At 41.2% G+C, this 25,839-nt stretch overlaps 1 protein-coding gene and 1 long non-coding RNA gene across 3 annotated transcripts in view; one reads left to right on the forward strand and one right to left on the reverse strand.

Moving 5' to 3' along the window:
* Positions 1–1,212, reverse strand: part of ADCY2 (adenylate cyclase 2) — a 149,103-nt gene extending 147,891 nt beyond the window's left edge. The window contains exon 1 of one of the 2 annotated variants that reach the window (XM_078392565.1): positions 804–1,212. In XM_078392565.1, the coding sequence (XP_078248691.1) occupies positions 804–1,082 (279 nt within the window). In that variant the 5' untranslated portion in view covers positions 1,083–1,212. The remainder of the gene's footprint in view (positions 1–803) is intronic. The other variant, XM_072998449.2, reaches the window with a different exon arrangement.
* LOC144588952 (uncharacterized) overlaps positions 1–25,407 on the forward strand; it is a 29,805-nt gene extending 4,398 nt beyond the window's left edge. The window contains exon 2 of the long non-coding RNA XR_013544732.1: positions 25,344–25,407. This is a non-coding gene — a long non-coding RNA (uncharacterized LOC144588952). The remainder of the gene's footprint in view (positions 1–25,343) is intronic.
* Positions 25,408–25,839: the final 432 nt, after the last annotated feature.

The following is a 25,839-nucleotide window of genomic DNA, read 5'->3' on the forward strand; positions in this document are numbered from 1 at the left end:
TAATAATAAGTTGTGTAATGTTTATTTTTATTCCCCGCCCCCTTCCGCTCTCAATTACATTGTGTATCTTTATTGGGCCGCGGCCCCTGGGAGCGTGGTGTTCTGGCACCGTCATGGTCAGCATTTTCTGCGAGCATGGAGCAGCACCCAAACGCCTCAGCCGGCGCCTTCCCACTTGTTCTCGGCAGGCTTGCTTGTACAGTAGAGGCAAACGGAGCATTACCAAAGGACAGCAAAAGTTCCGAGCTGGCATTCAACGCGGTTGAAAAGAAAGCGAGGCGCGCCTTTAAATTCCTAGCGATTAAGCAAAGAGGGCACCGCATTCCGCATATACTCAAAACCCCTCTATTTTCAGCAGGTTGGCAGGACCCGGCCAAAAAACGAGAGCAATGGCCCCGAACCTAGTGCAGGTGAGGCAGCTATGAGAGAGAGAGAGAGAGACAGAGCGAAAGCAGAGAGTCCTGAGCGATACCCCAGAACTTCCTCCGGACGACACCGCTCGGCGCTCGAGCAGGAAACCCAGCGCCGTCCCGAGACCTATTCTTCCTGCCAGGACGGCAGGACTGAGAATCCAGAGCCGGGGATCGGCTCCACTATCGGTTCTCGGGGTGCGGACGTAGCCCCCGGGATCCCCCGAGCGCACTTCCAGCGCCCTCGGAAGTCTTCGGCGGGACCCGTCGCCGGCCTCCCTCCGGCCTCTCTGACATCGGAGCCGCGGCCGGCGCCTCTTCCCGACCGCAGAGCGGGGCGCCGCCGCCCGGGGCGCTCGAAGGGACGCGGGGAGCGGCGAAAACCCCACTTACCAACCCGGAGGCGAAGAAGAAGACGGCGAGTAAAGCCAGGCAGGCGCCGATGACGATGAGCAGCAGGAAGACGAGGAGCGGGTGCTGCTGGCTCATGCAGTAGTAGGACTCGTAGAGCCAGTCGCCTCGGTGGCGGCGGCGGCGGCGGCGGCAGGGCGGGAGGCAAGGGCAGAGGTGGCCTCGCTCGGCGTCCTCTTTGGCCCCGCAGTCCTCGCCGTCGCTTTCGGTGGCCGCGGCCGCCGCGGCGCCCCGCTCCAGCAGATAGCGGTGCCTCCTCATGGCCGCTGCGCGGGAGAACGACGCGAAATGTCCCCAACCTCAAACTCCTCAGGAGCAGCCGGACGCCGCCTTGGCCGCCGGACGCCCGCCGCCGCCGCCGCCTCTTGCGCCTCTGAGCGCGGAGAGCAGCGGCCGCCTCAGCCGGAGCATGATGGTCGCGCGAAAGGAGGGAAAGCCAGGCGGGCACAGTGGCCAAAGCGACCTGACAGGAACGCGGCAGCTGGAGTGGGGGGGAAGGAACACCTCCCTGTTAGGACGTGCCTTTCCCCCCCCCCCTCCCCGCCGCTTCTGGTGGGAGGTGAACAACCAGGCAGCTTCTTGAGGTGGGAGTGCAGCAGCAGCTGCCTTCGCGGGAGGGAGAGAGAGGAGAGCCGCTACCTCCGTCCAACCTTGGAGGAGAAGGCGGGCGCCTCTCCCTCCGGGCTCTCGCTCGCTCGCTCTCCCAGCCCTGTGCGCTCCCCTCAACGAGCTACCTTCCCGCCAGCGCCTGGGCTCAGCGAGAGCCTGCGCTGTCAGCCTGGGTGAAAGTCTTCAGGGCGCGGAGGTCTGCATATGCAGAGCGCGCGCGGGGCGGGGAGAGAGAAAGAGGTTGGCGCTTCAGCTTCTGGAAAAACTCGCGCTTTCAGGGAAAGGCGGTGGTTTCTCTGAGCGCATGTGGAGTACGGGGCTCCCTACCCCCCACCCCCACCCCCACCCCCAGAAAGCACAGTCCGCCTGGACTCAAGGCTTCGGGCGCGCTTTTGAGGGCTCTTCCGGAGATGTAGACCACCAACGCAGCCCCCCTGTCCCGCCCCCCCCCCCCCCAGATGGAATGGCAGGTGGTGGTTAACCCGTATTATAATTCTGCCGCGTAAGAACGTGGCCGGCTTCCAGTCAGCCCTCAGGTCAAAGCGGCTCGCTTCCCAAGATGCCACAGCCTTTCGTGTTTTTACTCTGCTTGGTGTCTCTCTCGCCGCCGTCAGGTCCGATTCATGGATTTAAGCGTTGAGGCGTCAGTCGCACTGTAGCTCCACGTACTAACTTTGGAATTGCGTGGGACTGCAGCCGTGCGCCCCTCCTGTGCTCGCGAGTAAGGCTCCTGACTTCGACGGGGCTTGTATTTAGGGGTTTGATCCGGCGAGCGAGCAGCGTGTACTGTACTCTTGCGAGGACATTTTTTGCTCTCCGGGATCCGCGATGCCGCTCGTGCCAAGGGCTGCCAGCCGAAGGGCTTCTTCTTCGCGGGCTTCTTGCGACGGCCGCGAGAATTCCTTCCCGCACAGGGAGAGGCCTGTGCTGGAAAGACCAAGCAGGACGTCGCCTGCGGCGGGCGGCCGACCCCAGACATTTCCATGCCTGAAGGGAATAGGCAAATCGCGTCCGCACCCACTTACCTAAAGACAGATTAAAATATGTCGGGGCATGGGGCAGAAAAATCGGACAAGCGCCACCTCTCCTCTCTGGCAGTTAAAAAAAAAACAATAATAACCAATTAATAGCTAATAATTTGCTGCCTTTTCATTTCTAGGAGGTGAGTGGGCTAACTTGTGAGCTTTTTGCAGCAGAAACTAGAAAGAGTCTTGTCTTCTTGAAAGACTAATACGTTTTAGCTTTTGTGACTGGATAGCTCAGTGGTTAGGTTTCTGGTGCAGAGCCAGAGGCTGGGATTTGAATTCCGTGCTGTGCATCGTAGAAGAGCCGGCCTGTGTCGCCCTGGGCAAGCTGCACAGTCCTCAGATGCCCCCAGAAGAAGGAGGGAAGTGGTATGCCCCTTCTGATACCCTCTATCTAGGAAGCCCTGGAAAGAGTTGTAAGTCAGAATTGACTGGACAGCACACAATTATTATTATTTGTGGATTTCTTCAGATGCATATCTTGACAATGAAGATCTGCTGCCTGAAGTTAACTGCCTCACTCTGCTTCAGGGCTCGGTCAGTCTGTGATAATAGCATCTTAATATTTATGGCCCAAATAGCCCAGATAACACTGCTGGAGTAGCTCAGGGCTGATCAAAAACAGTCTAATCATTTTGACATTTTAATTTGTTGGAATTTTATATCACTTTCATATACACCCATCATTTTAAAGTGTGCAGTGTTTTGATATGAATAAAGAAAGAAGCTTTCTTTTCCCCTTAAGAGTCCCATCCTAAACATCAGAGCTGTACCTAGGGCAAGGCAGCTGGGGCTATGATCCATGGCACTAAAATGTAGAAGTAAAAACATGGTTTACATTTTACAGTGTATCAGTCAGCTCTAGGTCGCATGTTTCTGCATTTTGTAACTCGAAGTGGTCCAGCATTTTGGTGGGAGGCAGGGTGAGATTTCCAACTTACCACTTACTGCAAATGAACTCTGTTCATAATCTCATTTAAGTGACAAAAGATGTTCTAAAAGTGGAGGAGCTGGTTGGATACTGCTATCATATTCATCAGTATTACAAGGACAGTCTTGTAGCACCTGAGAAGCCAGCATGTTTTACTTTGTCATAAAGTATTGTGAAGTGCAGCCCACTTCATTGGATCAGTCTTACAAGCATTGTCCAAAGGCACCAGCAGCTCATTCTTGTCTGTACCCAAGAATGAACACTCTCCAGAAGTCTGGAGGTCAGACAATCATCCTTGGACCTCAGAGGACCACTCCCACCAACCCCACCCTCCCTCATTTTGCTTACAAAAAATTAGCTTTTTTAAAAATTCAAAAGACCTCTTCACATCCTGGTGGTCAAAACATGTTTTCGAAATATTTAGAAATTGTGTGTGTGTGTGTGTGTGTGTGTGTGTGTGTGTGTGTGTGTGTGTGTGTGTGTGTGTGTGTGTGTGTGTGTGTGTGTGTGTGTGTGTGTGTGTGAGAGAGAGAGAGAGAGAGAGAGAGAGAGAGAGAGAGAGAGAGAGAGAGAGAGAGAGAGAGAGAGAGAGAGAGATCCTAAGGGCTCTGGGGCCCCTTAAAAACATGGCAATTTTTCTTCAACCCACTCTCCTGTGGGCAAAAGGGCACTTTTCAGCACAAATGTCTTTTTGATAGTATAGGGGTATTGAGATCCTCAGGATCAGCTGAAGGGTACATTTGGGCCCCTAGGGGTCAGCATGTGACTCCTGGTCTGCACGTTGCTCAACCCTACTATAAAACCATCAACTGCTCATGTAACAAGGCCATGTGCAGCCACTCCACATTCTCCACCTGAGGCCAGCACTTGGCCTTATTGCTCCCATTTGAGGCCTGGGCCAGGTTTTCCAACAGCAACATGCCAGTCAGCTGCAATGCCTAGGATGCTGTGGCTGGCAAGCCCAAGATGGTCTTCACCCTGCAGTATGTGAGCCAGAAGGCAGAGCCTATTGCTTGTGCCCAGCAACAGAAAAAAGGAGATGATGATGATGATGATGATGATGATGATGATGATGATGATGATGATGATGATGATGATAATAATAATAATAATAATAATAATAATAATAATAATAATAATAATAATAATAATAATAATAATAATAATAATAATAATAATAATAATAATAATAAAAAACAAACCCTGGAAGGCAGAATAATGGACTAATACTCCAAATGACTAACCACGCTTGCTGTCATTTACTGATAGCAAGCATTATGATGGAAGAAAATGGTTCTTCTCCTCCAGGGATGTGGAGGGGAAGAAAGCTGGTAATGAAAAGCAGATACCATTACAAGTTACTTCATATCATAGGAAAGAGAAACAGAGGATTAAGAATTATTACTGATTTGTAACAGGGCTGTGCAACAGTTCTCTGTTTCAGCTGACGGCTAGCTTCAGAGATTTGGTTTCTGATCTCGTTTGGATTCTGATCTGAATTGTGTGAATGGGTTCACACCAGATCAAATCCAGTTTGAATCTGAATCTTCACACCTCCCATTGATTTGCACCAGGAACTCAAAATGGGCATAACATTTTGATTTCTTTTCAAGCAGGATTGCAGTATGGAAGATCATATTGCAAATATCTGCTGGCTACTGGAGAGCACCAAAAATTTTCAGAAAATCTGTCTTATGTTTTATAGGGTACAATAAAGCTTTTGACTGCGTAGATCGCGAGAAAACATAGGTTGTTCTGAAAGAAATGGGTGTGCCTCAGGACTTGATTGTCTTGATCATATATTGTAGACAAGAAGCTACTGTTAGGACAGAATATGGAGAGACAGAACAATTTCCTATAGGCAAGGGTGTCAAACAAGTGTGTATTTTATCCCCATATCTGTTCATTCTGTATGCAGAACACATAATATGGAAAGCCAGACTAGATTAAGGTGGAGGGAAAACTGGTGGAAGAAATATCAATAATTTAATATATGCAGATGACACCCATTACACTGGCAGGAAGCAGCAATGACTTGAAATGACTTTTAATGAAAGTGGAAGAAGAAAGTGCCAAAGCAGGACTGCAGCTGAACATTAAGAAAAACAAAAATCATGATTACAGAACTACACCACCTTAGCACTGACAATGAAAACACTGAAATAGTTAGAGATTTTGTATACCTTGGTTTAATCATCAATCCAAATGAAGACTGTAGCCAAGAAATCAGAAGAAAATTGAGACTTGGAAAGTCAGCAATTAAGAACTAGAAAAGATCATCAAGTGCAAGGATGTGTCACTGGAGAGCAAGACCAAGATCATCCACAGTCTTGTATTTCTGATTACCATGTGTGAGTTTGCACCATGGATGGATGTGAAAGCTGGACAGTAAAGAAAGTTGACATTTGTTTGAAATGTGGTGCTGGAGGAGATCTTTGTGGACTGCCCTGGACTGCCAGAAAGTGGAGGCAAAAATGTTGAAGCTGAGGCTGTCCTATTTTAGGTACATCATGAGAAGACAGGATTCTCTGGAAAAGACAATAAAAGAACAAACACAAGATGAATTGACTCCCTAAAAGTACCAAAGGCTTGCATTTACAAGGGCTGAACAGCAATTAAAGACATTTTGAAGATTGTTCAAATTGCTATGAATCAGAGGTGACTTGATGGCACATAGCAACAACTAATGCAAGAAATTTGGAGACATGATGGATTATTCTTGTCAAATTCTGGACTAATAATTTTTTGTGATTTTACTTTTCACACAAATATATGAAATTTGTCAGTTTTGCACAAGTGTTTTCAGTAGCTGATATTTTTTTACAAGTTCTGTACGAGTAGGCCCTGGATTATTATTATTATTATTATTATTATTATTATTATTATTATTATTATTATTATTATTATTATTATTATTATTATTATTATTATTATTATTATTATTATTATTATGGCATTTGCTTTTAAATTTGGCTTTAATATATAATGCATGTTAATATGATTGCTGCCTTTCTGTACTATGGTAGTATCTGTGATTTGTGTAAAGACTTACTCTAAAGACAGAAGAAACACAAAATAACACAAATTGAAATCAGAATTGAGCATAAACTAAAAAAAAATAGGGTTGAAATAAAGGTGATTCATGTAAAGGGATAAAGGAACTGCTGTTGCCTAATAACATTGCTTCTAACATTGCTACTTTTCTGAAGTACTTCTAGCCAGGCAGTTTTAACATTTTCAAAAGCAGGTACAAAAAAATGACAATTCATGGAAACATAAGCCAAGGTTGGGCAATACCTTTACTGAATCACTAAAATGGTACAAATAAGATGAGTGTTTGTATTTTCCAGAGTTGGTCCATTTGATGTACCTGCTGTTGAAAATTCAATGACTGGGAGAAATTCTGCTGTGGTGAGAAGGGACTTTTCCATTAGACTGGAGCTCATTGAGAATCCCATCTCCTGCAGCTCACTAAGTATGATCACGAGTCTGACTGTAACTGAGTTTTTAACCTAGTGTGGTAATAGGAGGCATTCTACTTTGGAGACATAAAGACTGAAAGAGATATGTGTAGCCTGATTATATTGGCAGATCTGTAAGGAGAAAGGAGAAGCAAATTTATATCTTTGTCACCTTTATTTCATGTGAAATCAAAATTCCATTTTCTCTTGTTGGTTGGCTGGCTTCATGAGCCATGGCTCTTAATACCTGGTTTAATTTCGAACTAGTAGCCTTCACTCCAAGTATTATACTATCTTCAAATGCTGATATTGTTTGTAACTTTTTAGTGATTTAGTAAAACATATTCCCCCAACCCTGGATGTTGTTTTTGTTAATGTATCACATGGTCACTTATTTTTACATCTTAGGAAGTAACTGTTAAAAACTGATTACACATGATGACTGCTCTGAGGCCCAAGAGTATTTAGCAGCCACGATGGTTACAATTTTAGAATAACACATGTCTCTTAAAAGTGACAAAAGCTGTTCCTTTTGGTTGCTTTTATGAATCTTGAGTGTCACAAGGCACTTGTCACTCTCGTTGCTTCAGCACCCACAGAAAAGCAGGAGGCAGCTGCAGAAGGCACTCTACGAGCCATCCCTTGAACCATGTGAGTTCGTCTCCATCACTTAGTGAGACCACACTCTTATAATTATGAAAGTAACTTAAAAAGTTAGTTACGCATCAAAAGGTATGCACTACCCACCCATTATGTTGCAATTTCAATGCAATGCAATTATGCTGTTAATATTATGTAGTTATATTGTTGTTACTGCAGCATAGTTGCACTTTTATTATTGGAAATGGAATTAATTACAAGTAACTCATTCTTTAAAACCACTTACCAGCTGTGCTTATCTTTGCCTTGGTATATGCAATCATTTGCTCAACGTGTTCTCTCACTGTGAGATTAGTTCTGCTCAGATCATTGTGCAGTGCTATGATGCTGGGAATTTAAAAAAATCAACCGGTGAAATTATTCCATACATTCACTATTTTGAATTGAAAGTTATGCCTTGTTTATTTTTAAAGTTTGCATATTTTCATCAGAAACTTTCACATTAGTAATTGTTATTCAGGTGATCACCAAAAACTAAATCCTATCGAAAGTTAGAGAAGATAAGAGATATTTTGCATTGTTGTGTAAAACTAACAAGGAAAACTATGAAGCCAGTAGTCTTCAAAAGAGTTCTTAAAAGGCAGGAAGCAGTACAATGTATAATTTAAACTTGGTAGGTATAGATCTGCCAATAAGAAATGAATTGTCTGTTTTTGCTCCCAGCCATTCAACACTACAAGGAGACGCATTTAGGCCAACATTTGCAACATTTCAATGAAGGTGATAGAAGGCTCATGGCAGCCTATTTGATGAGTTATGTGGCAAGGCATGAAAATGACACAAAAATTATGTGGAGAAAGCAAAAAGACAGTCAAGTGAAAACACACCGTTGGAAAAATTCTAAATGGAGAGCAGTCTTGAAGCACGTGCTGGATTCTCTCAGATAAAGGAAGCTTTCAGTGGGGTTCATGACACTGCAGTTTCAGAGAGTGGAACATGAATATCTTTCACCTCTCAATGCGCTATTACCAACTTCATCCTTTTGGGAAGAGTTATGCAGTTATGTCTCTCTGTAAGCCAACTGATGCTAAATGTTTGAAGCATGTGCTCAGGAAATTACAGCTGTAAACAGAGTCTGTTTCAGTTCAGTCAACAATTTGGTGACAAGGAAAATAAGATTCAAAATGACTTGAGTATCTAAAATAGATTCTCAAGTGCTTACAAAATATTGGCTTGTGCTGGGATCAACAACCATGTGTGAGGCATCACTCTCCTGCATCCCCATAATTATAATAAATGGGCAATAATTCAAAAAGCAGTCTTAAGAGTCAGTGGATATTAAAAAACATTTACTAAAATAATTGAGTAGGTGCTTTTCTTACCAAAACATAGTAGGTTTTTTCCCCTGAGATTGGAACTGTATGGGCTAGGCTGTGCTCAAATCATGTGACCCAATCTGGTTTCTGGATGCAAGAAAGAGACAATTCACTGTACCAAATTTCAGGCAGGCAGTTAATCAAGTAATGGAGCAACCTAACTCCAGAGTTTGCTGGTTTTCTTAATTTCTTCCTTTTAAAGCAGTCAGCTCCACACTCTTGCTTCACTGCTCTCTATGTGACTGATGATGAATGTGAAGAGGAGAGGTTTCTGCTTGTGTGTACTTATTTATTATTTATTTTGTTTAAAAAAATTACCCCATCTTTCCCTTTAAAGGACCAAGGCAGATTACAACATTAAAAGACAATATAAAAGATAACAACAGCGAGTAAACAAATAGTAAAAATGATCAAACAAATACCATACACAAAACATATGCAGCAACAAAATACATTCAAAGCAGTAAGGTACAACAATCCATTAAAAAAACCCCTCTCAGGCAGCAAATCACTCAGGGGAAGCTTGCCTGAAGAGAAAGGTCTTTGCCTGCTTGCAGAAGGACAGCAAATATGGAGCCAGTCTAGCCTCCTGTGGGAGGGAGTTCCAGAGTTTGGGAGCAGCAGAGAAGGTCCTCACCTGTGTCCTCACCAAATGCAGCTGTGAAGGTGGTGAGACTGAGAGAAAGGCCTCCCCTGATTATCTAAATACTCAAGCAGACTCATGAAGGAGATGCAGTCCTTGTGATAGGCTGGGCCCAAGCCATTTAGAGCAGTGGTTCCCAACCTTGGGCCTCCAGATGTTCTTGGACTTCATCTCCCAGAAATCCTGGCCAGTAGAGGTAGTGGTGAAGGCTTCTGGGAGCTGTAGTCCAAGAACATCTGGAAGCCCGAGGTTGGGGACCACTGATTTAGAGCTTATAGGCTAGAAGAACCTTGAGTTCTGCTGGAAGTGGATCAGCAGCACCTGTTACAGCAGTGGAGCTGCTGTAATGGGTGTTTGTGTGTGTGTGATGTGATGTGATTCCTGTAAGGAGCACGTCAGCAGTCTGGCTGCTGCATTTTGGACCTGCTGAAGTTTCCAGACACTTTCCAGTGTATGCACTACATGTCTATATTTACTCATCGAGATCACTAATAGGATGAATCACTGGAACATCACCAGTGTTGAGCACCTATAATGAGGGGGGGGGATTTTTTTTCCTGTTCAGAATTCATTCTGTATAGCAAAAGTGCTTGGCTGCAGGGGATGAGGAGGTTCAGGCTGGAGATCAAAATAGTCCCGGCTAGCCTTCCACAGGAAGGCAGTGGGAAGCATCACTAGAACCGTGCCAGTATTCCAGCAAATACTCTAGGTAGGGCAAAGCCAATGACAGCCAATACTGGTAAATGACCTTCTCTTTCTGAGGATGTTGAGATGGCATCTGTCCAGAGGAGGTGGAAAGGACACCCAAAGAAGCTGGCTAGTAAACAAGGAGGCAGGCAGATAAGCAGGCACCATTGTTTTTCTTGTTACATATTTTTCCTTTTTTTGTGGACTCCTGCCCTGGTTTGGCATGTGGCAGTAGCAGTCCTGGGCAGAGTGATGGGTGGATTAAGCAAGTATCCTGGCAGATAACCATAGCAGCAGGCAGACATTTTTCTCCTTTGAGTTTGTTTGTTTGTTCTCTTTCTTGTGTTTGGCGAGTCCTTGGTTTGATTTGACAGTCAAGAACAGCAACCCTGGGCTCAGATACAGGGGTGCACAGTTGATGGAGGAACATATAGGCAGACCACCCACTGGAGCCTTGTACCTCTATACTTTTGTCTTCTTCTTCATTTCTTCCTTCCGTGTAGTCAATGGACCTCAGCCTGCCTTGGCAGGCAGTGGTGGCTGCTGTAGGGACAGGCAGGCTAGGAAGACAGAGGAGTGATCAGGCAGACCAACATGCCCCACAGAGGGTGTGGGCAGGTGCTTTTTTCCCCCCTCCTCCTCTTCCTTTTAACCTCTTAAGGGATTTTTGTTTATTTTGTGTTCAACAGACTCTTTGCTTGGCTCAACAGAGCTCGGCACAGTAGGGCAACAGCAGGGTTTGGCAGAGTGGCAGGTGGGCGAGGCAAATGGAGGGGCAGGCAGGTAGACTGCCTAAGGCACTTGCAGAAGATAGCAGGAAATCCCTTGCCCCAGGTTTTGTCCAGCCATTGCTGCTAGTGCTGATGTCCACGTTGGAGTACCGAAGCAAAGGAACGTTAGACAAAGCCAGCAGCTCTACCACCAAAGGGTCCAAGAAGAAGCAGTGGGGTTTCAATGCTTCACCCATTAGAGAAGACACCTATTTGCTCAGCTCACTGATTGGAGGAACAATCAGTGAAGCTTAACTCTTCCCCTTTTTTTTGTCCTTGTTTAAAGGTCATTTCAGTGTCTGCCTTTTATAGTATTCAGCTTTGTTTCCCTATTCCTGCTTTTCAGTGTCTAATATTTTATGTCTCTTAATTATAATTTTGAGGGGCAGGGGGGACATCCCCAGTCCACACAGGAATCAAGCTAGTTTGGTTCACTTCTATTCAAGATGTGCCTGCCTTGACCCAGAGAGCCTCAATTCATGTTAGAATTTGGAATTTTGCTAAAGTCAATGGAGAACCCTCGCATGGATATCACTCCCAGTGGAGGGGCTGCATAATAATAAAGGAACAGAGTGGCCGAGTGTAGATCCACATTTCATATTGATCCACATTTGACAAAAAGGTATTTTCCAACAAGGGGGATGAGTTGGCTGATGTTTTTATTAAATAAGAATAGTGGTGTTTTAGTTAAGGCAGATCACACAGAAATGGTTGTTCCTTTGAAAGCCTCAAAACTGTATTGCATAATGAAAAAGGACACCTGGTAAGGAAGTGAAATTAAACTTGACATCCTTGACCTTGTTGACAAGGTTGCCAGTCCTGCTAGATTTTAAGCTGATCTAATGAAAATTGCTACAGGCACAGCAAGGTAAAAAGTGTTGCAAATGACACATTGACAATTCTTCCTCCAATTCTCAAACAGCCACATCATATTCGTCTATCGCTATGATTCTATTTGCCAGGCCTGTTTGTCATAGGGAGTAATTTCACAAGATCAGACTATGCACTATTAAAGCATTGGGACTCCAACATATGTCAGTTGGGAGACTTTATCTCTCTGCCCAGAGCTTTTTTTAAAGGCACTGCAAGGTCCAGGTTGCAATGTTCATTTGGGAGAGCCCTCCCTACAGTATCATGCCCCTGTGCTTCCTGTGGCAATTCCATCTATTCTGTCCAGCTACATATATCTACATCTACATAGAAATATATCTATATATCTATATAGCTATAGCTATCTAATCGTACTCTTTCCTTCTCTTCCTTATGTCTATATTTTTCTAACAAATTTCTTTTGTTTGTTCCTGAGGAAACTCTCCTCATTATTTACTTTAAATTATTATTTTAAAGATATTTAGTAGTCAGAAAAACAGTATAATACCCACATCAACTCAGATTATGCAAAGCCAAAACTTGAACAACAAGATGAAGACAGAGCCTACATCGAAGAAAACTTTTCACTTAATATTTATACCAGTTAAGGCAGGAAGATGCTGGATGGTAGAGATCCTAAAAGAGGTAACCTTTTGGGGTAACACCTAACCAAATGGCCCTAAGAAGAGATGGCCAGGGTTTAAGTTAAAATGCCTACAACTACCTGAAGAGTGTGTAACTTACTACAGAGCAATAATTAGTCAGAAGGGATGCCTCTATGGGGATACCACATACTTTGAAAGAAAGGTATGCCTGGAGCACAGTCCCTTTTTTTACCTTGAGGAACTGCTATATCAGAGAGTTTTGGCATAGGGATAATCAACAGTTGCCTCACAAGTTCATAATAAGCGTTCACCCTTATTATGTTAAGTAGTCATGCATATTCATGTTGCGGGCTAATGTTGCTGAGAGGTGGAACCAAGAAATATGTAATAAAGAGGTGGAGTCAGAGAGTGAGCAGTCAATCAGAATCAATGAGAGAGTCGAGAGACAGAGTGTGGTATTTGGGAGCTCTGAGGTGTGATTAGAGTGAAGAGTGAATAAGAACTGATATAACCAATAGAAGGTTGAGATTGATAATAACGGGTGTTACCTATGATTAATAATCAAACATCTGTAATCAATAAACAAGTTTATTTAAAAGACAGTGAAGTTTGGACCATCTTCATCCTTCCATAATTAATACTGATTTAGTGATCAACTGGTGGCAGATGGTGAAAATGAGTATTCGTGTGCTCTGTGTTTGGAGAGTCAGGCAAGGGGCGCGAGGGGTGAACGTCACAGAAAGGTATGCCTGGAGCACAGTCCCCCTTTTTTTTACTTCAAGGAACTGCTATATAGGAGAGTTTTGGCATAGGGATAACCAACAGTTGCCTCACAAGTTCATTTTTGTTCCTCCTCAAAATTCTCACCTCAAAAAAGAGATTTCAGCATATTTTTTTAAAAAAACATGTGAGACAGAACATTTTTGAAAGAGTGCATCCAGCAGCACACAACCCTAGAACGCAAAATGGCCCGCAAGCTCCTCGATGGAACTTAGAATATTACATTTAAAAAGGAATGTATTGCACTTCTCACTATTTTTGGCAGCTATTTTGGTTGCCATTAATGTCATTCTGATTGTTACCAGTGGACCAGAAGAATACAGAGAAATACTGTCTGGTGTGGCTAAATCCAATATTGCACTTTCAAAATAGTTACAGAAATGCAAAAGACAAAGCAAAGCAAAAGAACATACTTATGTTGCCAGTTAGGGTCAATAAGAGAATGGCATAAAACCTGAAAAGGCCTATCAAAATGCCTCTAAATAATTTAAAATTCCCTTTAGAAGTAAATTTTGAATATAACTTGGTGTTACTCGTTGTTGTTGTTTAGTCGTTAACTTGTGTCTGACTCTTGGTGACCCCATGGACCTAAGCACGCCAGGCCCTCCTGTCTTCCACTGCCTCCCGGAGTTTGGTCAGCTTCGATGACACTGTCCAACCATCTCGTCCTCTGTTGTCCCCTTCTCCTCTTGCCTTCACACTTTCCCAACATCAGGGTCTTTTCCAGGGAGTTTTCTCTTCTCATGAGATGGCCAAAGTATTGGAGCCTCAGCTTCAGGATCTGTTCTTCCAGTGAGCACTCAGTGTTGATTTCCTTAAGAATGAATAAGTTTGTTCTCTTTGCAGTCCAGGGGATTCTCAAGAGTCTCCTTCAGCACCACAATTCAAAAGCATTAATTCTTCGGTGGTCACTTCCATACATTGCTACTGGAAGAACCATATCTTTGACTATGCAGACCTTTGTCGGCAAGGTGATGTCTCTGCTTTTTAAGATGCTGTCTAGGTTTGTCATCGCTTTCCTCCCAAGAAGCAGGTGTCTTTTAATTTTGTGGTTGCTGTTAGCCTCTGCAGTGATCATGGAGCCCAAGAAAGTAAAATCTGTCAGTGCCTCCATACCTTCTCTTTCTATTTTCCAGGAGGTGGTGGGACCAGTGGCCATGATCTTAGTTTTTTTTAATGTTGAGCTATGTGTTACACATTACATATAAGTAATTGTTACTCATTACATCTAAAACATTACCTTGTAACTACTAGTTACATTATTGTTTCCCCAGATTAAATCGTTAGAATAAATATTGTGCATGACCATAAAGATACTTAACATTCTAAAAGGGACTTAGTGAAATCAGCTCCTGTGTATATGGCAAGGGAGGCAGCAAAGAGCACCTGTTGATTTGTTAGCTTCATTATTAGTATCCTAAGCAAAGCATTATGAAAATGTAATTTGACCAGTTTGTTTCATAGCAAAATTGCATTAACTTTTCTCCTCATTCATTTCTAACTCCTAATCCATATTATCCTGCTACAGAATCAACTCTTCTTATGCTAGCTTTTGCATCAATATACTATTAATGCTATTTTTGATAGAATTTAAAAGAGTGAAGTTGATGGTACATTTCACCTACTTTTTTCCTCCATTGCATACATAGCAGGTGCATGTATTTGCATTATGTTTGTGTCTACTGGTGTTCCAAACAGTTGTAGCAAACTAACACGGCTACAAAACTTTTCACAAACTTTCCTATTTGCTTATCAACTATCACTATGCCAAATATATTAATGCCTTCTGATCCCAAATAATAGAAAGTTAAATCATCAGTACTTTTAATTTTTCACTGCTATGCCATCCTTTGATACTGACTCCAAGTATCCTCGGGCCTAGTCTTTTCATTTCTTTTATGACATTTATTGATTTTCCTGCCTCATGCAATGTCCTCACATTCCATGTTCCAATCTTAATAATTCCTTAAAAAAATAATTCTGGGGATTCTTTGCATTCTGTGACCACTGTAGATCTTTAAGGGACTGAGGGCCATTTGATTACATATTTATTTTAGCTGTGCTGGTTTTCTTGGAATCTCTAATGTGTCAATTTCCTTTCGCCTTCCACATGACACAACTATTAGTGCTTTCATAAATAGCTACTAGGAAGCTGTGTTATGATTTCCATCTTTGTGCAGTAACACTGATGCCTGCTTCCAGAATTACTATCAGTGCCAATAAGTTCATCATTTGGAAGTTGCCTCCAATAGCCTCTCATTTAGTTTAGCATGTTTGTCAACAAAGTTACTGGGATGTAGCCACCTAGTCAAGACTATTATTAGAGCCAAACCTGAGAGCTAAAAGTTGCTTGGGGACCAATACCACAGAACAACCCGAGGATCTGATAGTTCTGAAGATAGAAGAACAATTCCTAAGCACCTTCCCCTTCATTTTACCACTATGATAACTATATGCATCAATATAGCCTAATTATGCAGATTAACACATTGTATGTAGTCAAAGCAGCTAGGTACTTATAACTCACTGGTTCTGTAATAACACAGTAAATGTAAAAACATATCCTGGGGCAAACATAAATTCAGACCATAACTCTGTGTAAAAGTGGAAGTAGAGATTTTTAAAAACCCACAAATAGCACAAATAAAGAGGAAATTAGAAGTGTGAGAACTGAAAGCATCCTGAGAAAGTGAAAAAAATAAATCCAGAGTTAGAAGAATGATTTAAGCAAAATAGAAGTGTGAATAATGAAATTGTAGAAGACCTGTGGAAAACCATAAAAGAGACTATTGTGTAAAGCAGAAAAGATACTGTCCAACAGCAGTAACACATTACAGATTAGAAATTGCAAGAATGTAAATCAGGATAGCTCTACAATTATAAAGAAATTAGAAGAAAAATTGACAAAGCTGGAGAAAAATGGATGAATGAGCCATGTCAAGATATTGAAAACCTGAAAAATAAGCATGATGACTTCCAAGTATGCCAAAAGAATTAAATTAAAATGCAAGGATAATAGAAATAACACCCAGTTTGGATTTAGATTTTTAAAAATGAATACAAGAGAAGCACTTCTTAGTTAAATAGTTCTACCAGAAAAGGGCTTAGATGTACAGCAAGATCTATATTTATGCTCCATTCACTTTGAAAAAGTTTTTGACAGAGTTCATAAATTAATAGGAATATTGTGTCAACTATGCATATTGATGGAAAAGGTATGGATTATAAAGAACTTGTAATGGGAACAAATAGCTAAGATTAAAATAGTTTGGGAATTAACTAATGAAGCAGAAATCAGAACAAACGTCCATCTTGTCACCAATTTTGTTTAATGTATATTCAGAAAAGATAGTGCAAAATGCTCTTACAGATAACTCTGTGGGCATAAAAGTAAATGATGTACTCTAAATAATACACTGGTGACACTGTCCTGATAGCCAGAAGCTCAGATGACCTTCAAATATTGTTAGATCAAATCAGAGGAGAAAATAACATCGGACTCTCAATGAATGCCAAAATCAATAGTGGTAAGTAGGGATAATATGGATATAAATATTATGTGTTAACAACTGACATATATATATATCAAGTAGACATTTAATTAACAACTACACAGATAGCAATATAGAAGTAGAAGGAAGAATTGAGAGAGCTAGAACAATTTTTATGATGTTGAATAAGATGTTGTGTAATACACAATTAAATGTACCTTTGAGACTGAGGATATTTATTTATTTTATTTAGCTTCTAGACTGGACAACTTAGTAAAATACTACTCAGGGTGGTTTACATAATTAAGCAAAACATACAAACTAAATTAGAAGAAACTAAAAGAATGCATAGATAATAGCACAGACAAACAAAAACAAAAAACAAAAGTGTTACATAAGGTTCATTCCTCCTATATGGATGTGAACTCTAGACTATTAAGAAGCAGATGTTTGAAAGAACAAATGGATTTGAAATCTGGATGTACAGAAGATCTTTTGCATCCTGTGGACTGATAGAATAAGGAATGAAGAGATACTACATCAGCTAGGGAAAACATTAGAGTTGATTATTAAGAAATAGGAAATGCTGGCTGGACAGTTCAGTGGCTTCGGTATCTGGCTGCAGAGCCAGAGGCTGGGATTTCAATTTGCCACTGTGCATCCTACAAGTAGAGCTAGCCTGTGTAGTTACGGGCAAACTGCACTGTCCCAGGGCGCCCCCAGAAGAAGGGACTGGTAAACCACTTCTAAGTATTGTCTGCCTGGAAAACCCTGAAAAAGGTTGCCATAGGTGAGAATTGAATTGAGGGCACATTAGTATTAGTATTGTTATTAGTACAGTGGTGCCTCGCTTAACGATTATGTTGTTAAACGACAAAGCCGGTGGAACGATGAGGTTTTTGTGATCGCTTTTGCGATCCCAAAATGTTTCAAAGTGCTTTTTTTGTTTCCCAAGGATCGGTTCCCTGCTTCAGGAACCGATTCTTCACATTACAACAATCAAAACAGCTGATTGTCGGGTTTCAAAATGACCGCCCACTGTGTAAAATGGCTCCCCACTGTGCTTTAGGACAGATTTTTTGCTGCACAGGGAGCAGAAAATGGCTGCCCTATGGAGGATCTTTGCTGGACACTGAGGTATTTAGCCCATTGGAACACATTGAACCAGTTTTCAATGCATTTCAATGGGCTTTTTTATTTCGCTTGACGAGGATTTCGCTCTACAACGATTTTGCTGGAACGGATTATCCTCGTCAAGTGAGGCACCACTGTATTAGTATTAGCATTGCTATTAGTATTAGTATTAGTATTATTAAAAACACCAGGCACAATCAAAATTCTAAAAACATTGACTGGTATTATAACAGATACAAGTTTTAACCAAAAACCAAAGTATCTGTTAAATATCGGTGCAGTATGTTTGATTTTCAGTTATGTAGGTTTTGTATTGATGTGCATGTTCACTTTGAAAATTATTACTCCAATCTAATGCAGGGGCTTAAAACCACTTTGGAAAACTATACGATATTTTAAATCATTTTATTAACCAGCATGTTTGCAGATAACATGGTTTCCATTGGCACTGATCCTGGCACATTGTCCATTGATTACAATCTTCTCTTTCCCATTTGTTTTCAATGTTGTGCAGTATTTCCTCAGTTTTCAGGCATCCTTTGGACTGTGTGCATTTCTCCGTTTTAAAAAAATAAAATAAAGAGAGAAGGAGAAGCTATAACACATGGAAAGTGGACTCTAAGAAAAACTCTATGAGCCCCACCTAGGGGTGGAATAAATAAATACTTAAGGCACTCAAGTTAAGCTTAAGGTATTAGAGTGCAGGAAGCAAATGAAACTGCAGAAAAAGTACTGTATTTTTCCATGTATAAATTGACACATTAGACAAAAAAATTGAGGGTCGTTTTATACATGGAACGCAGGCACTTTCCCTGCCTTTTGCGAAGCCATGGGGCTTAGCAGAAAAGGAAGGGAAGGTTCCCTTTGGGTAAAGCAGCCAAGAAAAGGCTGCGCAATCACATCCCTTTGATACTGAAGCCTTTTCATGGTTGATTTATCCATTTCCTAAGCTTCAGGATCAAAGGGCTGCGATCATGCAGCCTTTACACAAAGGGAGCCTTCCCTTCCTTTTTGCTAAGCTCTGTGCCTTCACAAAAGGCAAGGAAAAGCAGTGGTCAAAGGGAGTCTTTTGATCCCTGCTTTTCCCTTCCTTTTGCTAAGCTCTGTGGCTTACCAAAAGGAAGGGAAAGGCAGGGATCAAATTTTCTAATTTGGGTTTATAAAATGGGGGGGGGTCATCTTATACATTGGGTCATCTTATACATGGAAAAATAGAGTAGCTGTCCTATAGATCAACAACTGAAAGAATTAAACAATAGGCAGAAGAAGTTTAAATCAATTATATGTCTAGAGGGAGATCTAAAGAGAAGGACATGCTACAGATGTGGAAAAGAGAACCATCAAGATACCTTCCATCCGATATGACAACAGCATGCTTGATACATCAGTACCAAGTAGAGATGGCAGCAAAAGCTCAAGGAAGAGAATATAAAGAAGCAATGGCTCAGCTACAGAAGGTTCTTATGGGAGCTATTGGAGAGTTGAAGGGTGAGATACAGAAGAATGAACAAAAGTTGGAACAGAAAATAGCAGAACTTAAAGAGGAGAATAAAACACTGAAGGGGCTTGTTACAAAACAAATGAAAGAAACTGAAAATAAAATTTACAGAGTCCAAATACAAACCAAGGATGAACACCAAGAGAATAAATGAACAAGAAAAGAAAATTAAAGAACAAGAAAACAAGAAAAATTATGAACAAGAAAAGAAAATTAAAGATTTGCAGACTCAAGCCATATATTTGGAAGATCAAAATCAAAGGCAAAATTTGAAAATTCAAGGAATCCCCAAAAAAACTTCAGAAGGAAAGGAACAGAAATAATTCTACAATGGGATTGGGTACAAAAAAGCTATACCAGGGATTCAATGGTTGTGGTTTGACCTGGAAAGATGTCATCGAATGGGATGAAGAAGAAGCACAAAGGGACCCCCAAGAGATGTCCTAATTCATTATTGGAATTTTCACAAAAAACAGGACCTTATGAGCATTTTGAGATTGAAACCTGAGTTACTGAAAATTCAAGATGTACTCATTCAGGCTTTTAATGACTTTTCAAAACAAACAATAACTTGGCATTGCAAGATGGAGCAGGTTATCACCTTACTAAGAGACTTATCAATAAAATATAGCTGGGGGTGCCCAGTCTTCTTGCGTATATTTTATAAAGATCAAGTTTACCGAAAGGATGATTGTGAAAGTACATTAAAGTGGCTGAGACAGATGGACATATTAACTGAGGAAGAATGGCAAGCACAAATGAAGAAAATAAAAGGCCTGGAATGGATTCCAGGACCTGAGCCTGATTTTGATACCACTTCGGAAGATGGGCAAGATTTGATGTATGGAGATGGCAAGAAAGAAAGAGAGATGAAATGAGAAAGAGAGGAAAGCTCCAAGCAGCAAAAAGGACTGAAGAAGAAAGAAAAGATGGTCAATAAGTGAAACTGTACTAACTGATGGATACTGTCTTGACTTTACTAGTAATGATATTAAATTAAATTAGATAGCATATAATTGAGTAAACATATAGCTAAATAATTAAGGTATAACTAAATCATACAAATATAGAGGATCAGATAGTGAATGAAATGGAGTAGACAGATAGAGGAGGGAAAGTCCTGGTCCAAGAACCAGAACCCAGCCTCCCCACCCCCTCGGTAGGAGGAATTTTCAACCAAGGATACTTGGTGAGAAGAAGGGGGGAAAGAAGAGGAATAGATGTGTGGAAGGTAGTAGAGGGTGGGGTAGGCTTAAGGACACAGAAGGATGGTGGGCTTATTTTATTAAATTAGTTTTAAGTATTGTTGATTGTGCACATGGAGGAGGAACACAGATCGGAATTATAGAAGGCGGAATATTACCGTGTTTTCCGTGTATAAGACACACCAATGTATAAGATGTCCCCCACTTTTCTAACCCAAAATTTCTTTCTTTGCAAGAAAGTGGAGGGGGAAAGCTGCTTTTTGCAACAAAAATGTAGGGGGAAAGCAGAAATCAAAACTTGGAGGGGGAAAGCAGCGGCTCGAAATGCTCTGATAAATGAAAATGGTTAAAAATATAAAAATTACAACATGAAATGTGAAAGACCTAGGTTCTAAATTGAAATGAGCTAAAATCCAGAGTGTGATAAATAAAGGGCGTGCTGATATAGTGTTTTTACAGGAAACTCATCAAAAAAGGAGGGAGAAAATGAACTTAAGGGTAAATGGATTGATATATATGAAAAATCATTTGGCAACTCAAAATCCAGGGGAGTGGCCATAATAATATGAAAAATGTGAATTTAAAACAAAAATTGTGAAAAAAGACCACGAAGGTAGACATATAATGATATGAGGAACACTTAAAGGAGAAGAATGTACACTGGTTAATGTACAGTGTATGCACCAAATAAGTATCAACAAAATTTATATGAAAATGGATAACATTCGATCAGGTTATGTTTTAATGGCTGGAGATTATAAAATGGTTATGGATAAAATTAAAGATAAGATGAAACTACCAAAAATGAATTGAAATGGGGGACAAACAATATTAAACAAATTAATTAGTAACATCGATCTGAAGGACACCTGGAGAGTATTAAAGGGAGATGAAAGAAAATTCTCATATTACTCGGCAGTGCAGAAAACTTTCTCCAGGACTGATTATATATTTGTTTCAAATGATTTACTTTCTTGAGCAAGCAATATACAGAAATAGAACCTATACAAATATCTGATCATGCAAAAATATATACAAAGTTTAATATAAAGGGAGATTTTAGAGAAGCAAAAAGACAGAGAATGGATACCAATATATTTAGATTTAAGGAGGTAGTTGAGAGCATGAAAAAGAACTTAGAAGAAATATGGAATATTAATGAGGAAGGAGGAGGTCAGCCTGGAATGATATGAAGTGTGTTGTATGAGACTTTATAGCAATTTTCGCAAAAAGATAGAATGGATTTGTTGATAAATATATAGGTAAGGACCAAAATGGTTTTATAAAGGTTAGACAAATAAATAGTAAAATGAAGAAAAACTTCGAAGATTAAAAATAGTATTAAATATTTGGGAATAAAAATTACGTCCAAAATGCAAGAAATTATGAAAACAAACCTAGATAGTGTGAATAAACAAATTAAATAATTTATCTGAGATTATCATACAGTAGATTGAAGATATCATGGTTTGGAAGAGTTGCAATAGTAAAAATGAAGATAATCCCTAAATTAAACTTTTTATTTTGGATGCTGCCCATAAAGATAAATGATAAGGAATTAAAAGAATTGCAGAATGTGATTAATAGATATTGTAATGAAAACAAAAGGGCAAGAATAAATAAAAATTATTCAAAAGAATAATGTGTAATATATAAGATTTTACTTGAGGATGAATATAAAACAACAGTATTAAAACAATTATGGCAAAAAGATTTTAACAAACACATTAAGGAAGTAATGTGGAATACAACGCGGGGGGAAAGAATAATGAAAAACATGTAATTGAGAGTAAAGGGAAATTGCTACAAAGTTATATGGAGATGGTACTTAACACCAACAAAATTGCATATGATGAATAAAGAGGTACCACCTCTATGTTGGAGATGTAAGAAGGAAAAAGGAACATATTATCATATGTGGTGGACTTGTGTAGAAAAATAAAAGGAACAGAAACAGTATTTAGTGAGATAAAAGAAATTATAGGGATACATACAGAAAAATGCCCAAGGATAGCTTTGTTAAACATAGATAGAAACTGCCAAATAGAAAAAGGGGTAAAGGAACTGATTATATTTTTGGTGACAGCCACAAGATTAATAATATCAAGGAACTTGAAAAATAATAAGCAGTTGAGTTTAGAAGAATGGTATGAAATTGAATAAAATTAATGCTAGTTATCTGAATGTCTGTTGGCAATGTGAGAAGGAAATTGGTACATACTTTCATATATGGTGGGAATGCAAAAAAGTACAAGGATTTTGGAAACTAATCTTTAAAGAACTAAATGACATACAGTGAGGGGCCTTTTAACATCTCCGTGATCACAGGTAGAGGAAGATATGGCGTTGGCACAGTCCCTACTCGTGTCAGAAGAACGATGAACAGATGTTTGCAGGCTGTTCATTGTTCTGAAACTGTGACCAACCCCCAATATCTAGGTAGCCAGTCCAGCCACCACCCCCCACTCTAAAGCTGCTGCTGTTGAATGCCAGGTCTGTATCCAATAAACTCCAGGTGATTTACGATCTTATCCTGGAAGAGGATGCAGACCTGGCATGCATAACTGAGACATGGATCAACGGGGAAGGTGACCCTCCCCTGGCTCTCATCTGCCCACCCGGTTATGCAGTCCAGCACCTGGGTAGACTGGAGGGGGGAGTAGCCATTGTTTACAAACCCAACTTAGAGGTTACTAGGCACTCTTCGGTGGTAAAGCCGGGTCTAGAGGCACTCCACGTGATGGTAGGGGCTAAGGATGGTATTGGGATTTTGCTGGGATACTGCGCTCCCCGTGACCCGGCCACTTCCCTACTGGAGCTGGCCGACTTTGTCTCCGCGGCACTGTTGGGGTCCCCGAGGCTTCTGGTCTTGGGTGACTTCAATGTGCATGCGGGGGCAGAGACTACAGGGCCAGCTCTTGAGTTCTTGGAAACCATGGCTTCCTTGAACATGTCCCAACATGTCATCGACCCCACCCACGTGGGTGGCCATACGCTGGACCTGTTTTTTTCCACCAATAGGAGTGAGTGTGGTCTGGTGGTGACTGACCTCGTGTCGGTCCCCTTGTCATGGTCAGATCACCACCTAATAAAATGTAACCTCACAGTGGCACTCCCACCTCGCGGGGAGCAGGGACCTATTTCTATGGTCCGCCCTCGAAGGCTACTGGATCCTGTTGGATTCCAGGAGGCCATGAGAGGTGTTTCAGCTGACCTGGCTGGTGCTCCTGTTGAGGCTCTGGTTGACAGCTGGTCCACTGCTGCCACCAGGGCTATAGACATGATCGCACCTAAGCGCCCTCTCCAGCTCAGAGCTCGGCCTGCGCCCTGGTTCAACCAGGAGCTCCGAGCGATAAAGCAATACAGGCAAAGGCTAGAGCGTAAGTGGAGGAAGAACCCGACGGATTATAATTGGATAGCTGTTAGGGTCGCAACTAACATTTACCTAACTAAGATAAAGGCTGCATGTAGATCATTCTTCGCTAACCGGATAAGCGAAGCATCCAATCAGCAGGCGGAATTATTCCGTATAGTTCGCGACCTATCCGGAACTGGTTCAGATGATAGGCCTCCCCCTAGTTTTTCACCTGACCAGTTTGCAGCCTTTTTTAAAACTAAAGGCTAAGGCTGAACCCAAATAAGACGGAAGTATTGAGGGTGGGTGCCCCCGTGGTGGGCGGCTTGGGTGACTCTCTCACATTTGGGGGGGTCACCTTGGCCGCAAAGAGCGGGGTTCGCAGCCTGGGCATACATCTGGACCCGACGCTAACCATGGAGACCCAGGTGGCATCGGTAGTCCGCACCACCTTTTTTCATCTCTGGCGGATTGCCCGGCTGCGACCCTATCTCGACACGGGGGCGCTCAGTACTTTGGTGCATGCGCTCGTAATCTCAAGATTAGACCATTGTAACGCACTCTATGTGGGGCTGCCTTTGAGGCTGATGCGGAGATTTCAGGTGGTGCAGAATGCGGCGGCCAGACTCCTCACCAGAGTGAGAAAATTCCAACACATTTCTCCAACGCTGGCCGCACTGCACTGGCTGCCCATCTGTTTCCATGTCAACTTCAAAGTTTTAATGCTTACTTATAAGGCCCTAAACGGCTTAGGACCTCGATATTTGGTGGAACGCCTGCTTCCACCAAGGTCTACCCGGATCACCTGTGCGAGCCAGGAGGTGAGGCTGAGGAGCCTGATGCTGAGAGAGGCCTGGAAGGAGAAGATACGAAACCGGGCCTTCTCAGCGGTGGCTCCTTGCCTCTGGAACAATCTCCCTCCAGAGATTCACGTGGCCCCCACACTGGGCATCTTTAAAACCCAATTAAAAACATGGTTGCTTATCCAGGCCTTCCCTCCAGCCAATTCTTTATCTTCCTTTACTTTTCTATCTTTATTTTATTTGTATTATTATGTACTTAATATTGTTTTTACTTTCTGATTTTATTGGAAGCTGCCTAGAGTGGACCGTTGGTCCAGATAGGCGGGATAAAAATCAAATAAATAAATAAATAAATAAATAAATAAATAAATAAATAAATAAATAAATAAATAAATAAATAAATAGTATGTGAAAAAGATACAGAATTTAATCCTGAGATAGCTCTGTTATCAATAATTGAGAATGTGGAATATGATAAGCTGACTAGAGAATTGATTACTAATTTATTAACAACAGCTAGATTAATAATAGCTAGGAATTGGAAATCAAAGTCTGAATTTCAAATGTAAGAATGGTATAATGAAATATGGAACATTGCTATAAATGATAAGTTAACTTGTAACTTAAAGGTTAAGAAAGGAGAGATGAAAAAGAATAATTTCTATGATATATGAGGCAGATTTCTTGAATATGCGCTAACAAGAGGAAAAGGGAAAGCTCCAAATCAAGAATCAATGCAGTTCTGGAGGACAATAAAGGAAGAAAAAGAATAAAGAAGAGGATTACTGCAAGAGGTCCCGACTATGGTGGTGGGTAACACAGTCAATTTGTATTTTGGTTTATGTATTTAATGTTTATGTTTATGTTGTAGTTTAAGAAAAAAACTTAAAAAAAGAATGGTATGATGAAATGTGGAATTTAGCCATTAATGACAAACTGACATGTAAACTGAAAGTTAGAAAATGACTAGTGAAAGAGAATGTTTTAAATCAAATTTGGAACAAATTTATAGAACATGTATTTTTAAAACATAAAGGATATAACCCACCAGAAGAATCAATACAGTTTTGGAATGAAATGGGATGCACAAGTTAAAACAAGAAATGAAATTTTGAAAATAAATGTAGGTACATGCAGTAAATGTATTGTTATATAATTCTGAAGGTGGAGTGTAA

This window comes from Pogona vitticeps, chromosome 4 (genome assembly GCF_051106095.1).
Source record: "Pogona vitticeps strain Pit_001003342236 chromosome 4, PviZW2.1, whole genome shotgun sequence".
NCBI lineage: Eukaryota > Metazoa > Chordata > Lepidosauria > Squamata > Agamidae > Pogona > Pogona vitticeps.